Source organism: Lactuca saligna, chromosome 8 (genome assembly GCF_052625555.1).
Source record: "Lactuca saligna cultivar CGN05327 chromosome 8, ASM5262555v1, whole genome shotgun sequence".
Lineage (NCBI taxonomy): Eukaryota > Viridiplantae > Streptophyta > Magnoliopsida > Asterales > Asteraceae > Lactuca > Lactuca saligna.
In genome coordinates this window covers 136,692,420-136,696,178 of record NC_136424.1, presented here as the reverse complement: position 1 = coordinate 136,696,178, position 3,759 = coordinate 136,692,420, and the positions used below count along the sequence as shown (strand labels likewise).

The following is a 3,759-nucleotide window of genomic DNA, read 5'->3' as shown; positions in this document are numbered from 1 at the left end:
TTCAATTTTTTTAAAACTTCATGTTTTCAAAAAAAATTTAAAAAATCTGTATATTTTTAAAACTTCGAAAATTATTATTTTTTAAAAAATTCCGAAAATTTAATTTATTATGATAATTTTTAGACATTTTTATTAATATTTCAAATAACCCAAAAAATCAAACATTAAATAAGATTGGTAAGATGACGATGATGCCCTTAATAGGTTAATTTTGATCTGACGCTCCACATTTAGTTATCGGTAAACTTTGAGTTCTCAACGGATATATATATATATATATATATATATATATATATATATATATATATATATATATATATATATATATATATATATATATATATATATATATATATATATATAGGTTCAGGTTCATTTGAGACCATTCTAATTTTGTGAGACCGTGAAACCAAATCTAAAAATAATTTTAAAATGCAAAATAAATGGAAAAATTCAAAAATTCTTTTTTTAAATATTATTTTCGGAACTTGAGTTAACTAAAAAAAAATAAAAAAAATAAAAAAAAATCCCGTTTTTTTTTTTTTTTTTTGAAAAATACGTGAAATATTCTAAATAGAATATTACACCGATATATTCTAAAAAATAATTTTAAAATGCAAAATAAATAGAAAAATCTAAAAATTCTTTTTTAAAATATTATTTTCGGAACTTGAATTAACTAAAAAAATAAAAAAAAAAATTAAAAAAAATTCTATTTTTTTTTGAAAAATACGTGAAATATTCTAAATAGAATATTACACTGTACATAGTTTAAAAATAATTTTAAAATGCAAAATAAATGGAAAAATCAAAAAATTTTGTTTTTAAATATTATTTTTGGAACTTGAATTAACTAAAAAAAATTAAAAAAAAATAAAAAAAATAAAAAAATGCGTCTCACGGTCTCACAAAATTAGGCCGTCTCACATGAACCTAACCTTATATATATATATATATATATATATATATATATATATATATATATATATATATATATATATATATATATATATATATAGTGTGATGCGTCTATATATGCACTAATTAACATTGTATTCATAAACATTTTTTATATTAAGGTGATGGTTTTTGAGTTGTTTATCTCATTGCGTACGGAAAAAGGTTAACCGGTTTCAAAGGATTGCTGAATTGGTCTCAAGGTTCCTTAGAAACATGAATTTCTTTGTGTTGAATACCAAAGATTAATCCGTCACTCCGAAATCCAAAAACAAGCAACCAAAAGTCTAAAATCATTGAAAATAAAGGGTACCAACTTCTCAAAGTCGGTTAGCTATAGTATCTCCACCTTGGATTTTATTAACATTATCTAATATGAACACATTAGATGTATCATCCAACTGGATTGCAATAAATAATAGATAAGATTATGAAGGATTTTGGAGATAAGATATGTTTGCTGTTCTATTCGTTCTTACGTACATCCAGGACAAAAATATCAAACACGAATATACCCAAATGACTGCAATTGCCTTTGTTTTGTTTTCTAGCTTGGATAGGAGATCCTTAAACATCAAAGATGAGTTGGGTTGGAACTTCTTTTATTAGAACTCTCTAATGGTTACAACAACTCTCATGGGTTGGAAAGTTAAGTTCTTCCCCTTTATATGGGAAATAATCAATGATCTATAAGAAAATATAATACTGTACACATACAAGATGGGTGTGTTTTGATCCTCCTTGCATCTCTAATTTACTTGTAATCATGTTTATAATATACCTTTGCTTCACAAATTTATTAAATCTGATATTTATGCTTCTTTTACATCATGAAATGATCAATCTATACAGTTATATCCAACGAAGTTCCAGGAGTACTTAGCTAAATTATTCACAAAATAAATGTTTTCTCTTTCCTTTATCTTTTATATCTCCAACAAGAAACTCTTACCAATGGAGTTCCTCTCCATTCCAAGACCATTTCATTCCCATTTTTTCCTTCAACCCTAATATTATATGAACTCTGACTTTCCTTTACCATTTCTTTAGCTTCAACCACACTCTCTTTGCTCAGCCTCCACCCCATTAACCCAAGATTTTCTTTGAATTCACCTTCTTCCCTGATATTCTCCCACTTTTGATGCCAAGAGAGAGATGAAACATATGGTGCAACGAAAAGCGACTCCATGGCTATTCTTGCTTCTGTAAGGTTCTCTGGAAAGTTTTGTTCCATTGACTCATAGAGCGCATGATAATGCGTTAAGTATTTACCGAAGAATGAACTGTAATTGCCACAATATTTTGTTCTTTCAACATCTTCTCCATCACCAAAGATTATAATTCCTTCCCTCATCAATAATAGTTGTTTTGCCACCCTTTGAAACTCCATCACTTCACATCTATTCCTTGTCCTTCCCATGTGTGGTAGTCCAACCATACAATTGAAGGCCAAGAATTCATACTCTTGTGATCCTTCAATCTCTTTCATCAAATCCTCAATCGTCATCTCTTGGACCTTTAACTTTAACTTGGAAGCACTTGCACAATTCAGAAGCCGAATTTTTGTCTCCTCAAAACTGTGACTTTGCTCTTTAGTTCTAATGGATGTCAACTTAGTGTCTTTTCCTAGCTTTCCAATAGCCTCGAACATTGCAGACCACTGAACACCCTCACCCATGTCAAAATCTATGATGTGTATCTTCCGTGAATTGCTCATGATTGCTTCAAGAATAGCTGAATTGGCTACAAAATGAGAAAACCTCCCGTAGGGGAAAATTTCGTAGAAAGCTTTAAATGCTACATTGAAATTCTTCATTGACTCGTGTTTTATGTAGTCACCTTGAGTTCCCGAATGAAAAAGGTTGAATGCAACACGTTCCATGGATCCACCAAGTGGGCTAGCTTTCTCGTTTATGCATCCAATAATCACGTTTGCTAGTTCTCTTTGTCTCATCTCCACAGCTTCTCCATAAGCATTGAGTAGATGATAAAGGCTTGTTTCACCTTCAACTTCAACTTCCATGTCATCGGGTGGCATTAACATCATTGTGGTGTCACTGGATTTTATAAATGGACTACCAAAGACACCTACGTTGTCCATGGAAGTACCTTCTGAGGAAATATTGTCCATTTCTTCACTTTCACCCCACCATTTCAATACATCTTCAAGTTCATTGCCTGAAATACCTTCAATCCCTAGGACATGTTGCGAAATATTCTCGATAGGAACCAATACTTGCATATCGTCATCCAAATTAGATAAAGTGCTAAAGTTGCAAGAGGACATGGTCTGAAAGTACGATTCTGAGGAGATCATGGAGTTCTCTGGGGAGGTGATAGAGGAGTAGAAGTCATGTACATCACAAGGAGAAGAAGCCATTTTCGGACTATATAATCCAGCTTGATGAAAGTCATGTTCAAGAAATGATTGAAGCTCTTCTGGCTGCATCGTTTTCTTGATAATATTTAATTAAGTGTGCGTCTCTGATTTTGAAGATGGGGTGGAACTCCTTTGCGGGTATAACATATATAAAGATTGATGATGTGAATGTCGACAACTTTAAAGATAATGATTCATGTTTGTCTCAAAGAAAATATATAATCAATTTGTAAATTTCACTCTCATTCATAATTTTTATTACTTCACTACTGGTTAAACCTATCGACCATTAGAGATGTTGATATTTTAGAGTTATTAAAGGCCAAATGTAGTGATATTAAACATATAAAACAAGAGTTATATCAATTTCAGCTGCTTTCATCTTCTTCTGTTTTTCCATTAAGGTTCCCAATTGAAAACCT

At 30.4% G+C, this 3,759-nt stretch overlaps 1 protein-coding gene across 1 annotated transcript; it reads right to left on the bottom strand.

Moving 5' to 3' along the window:
• Positions 1 to 1,876: 1,876 nt before the first annotated feature.
• LOC145010126 (protein NODULATION SIGNALING PATHWAY 2-like) lies at positions 1,877 to 3,406 on the bottom strand. The gene has a single exon (XM_078968708.1). The coding sequence runs from the start codon at positions 3,404 to 3,406 to the stop codon at positions 1,877 to 1,879; it is 1,530 nt and encodes a 509-aa protein (XP_078824834.1).
• Between the last annotated feature and the right edge of the window lie 353 nt (positions 3,407 to 3,759).

Excerpts from the sequence above, each read along its gene's own strand:
- LOC145010126 (XM_078968708.1), bottom strand. The coding sequence starts at position 3,406 with ATGCAGCCAGAAGAGCTTCAATCATTTCTTGAACATGACTTTCATCAA.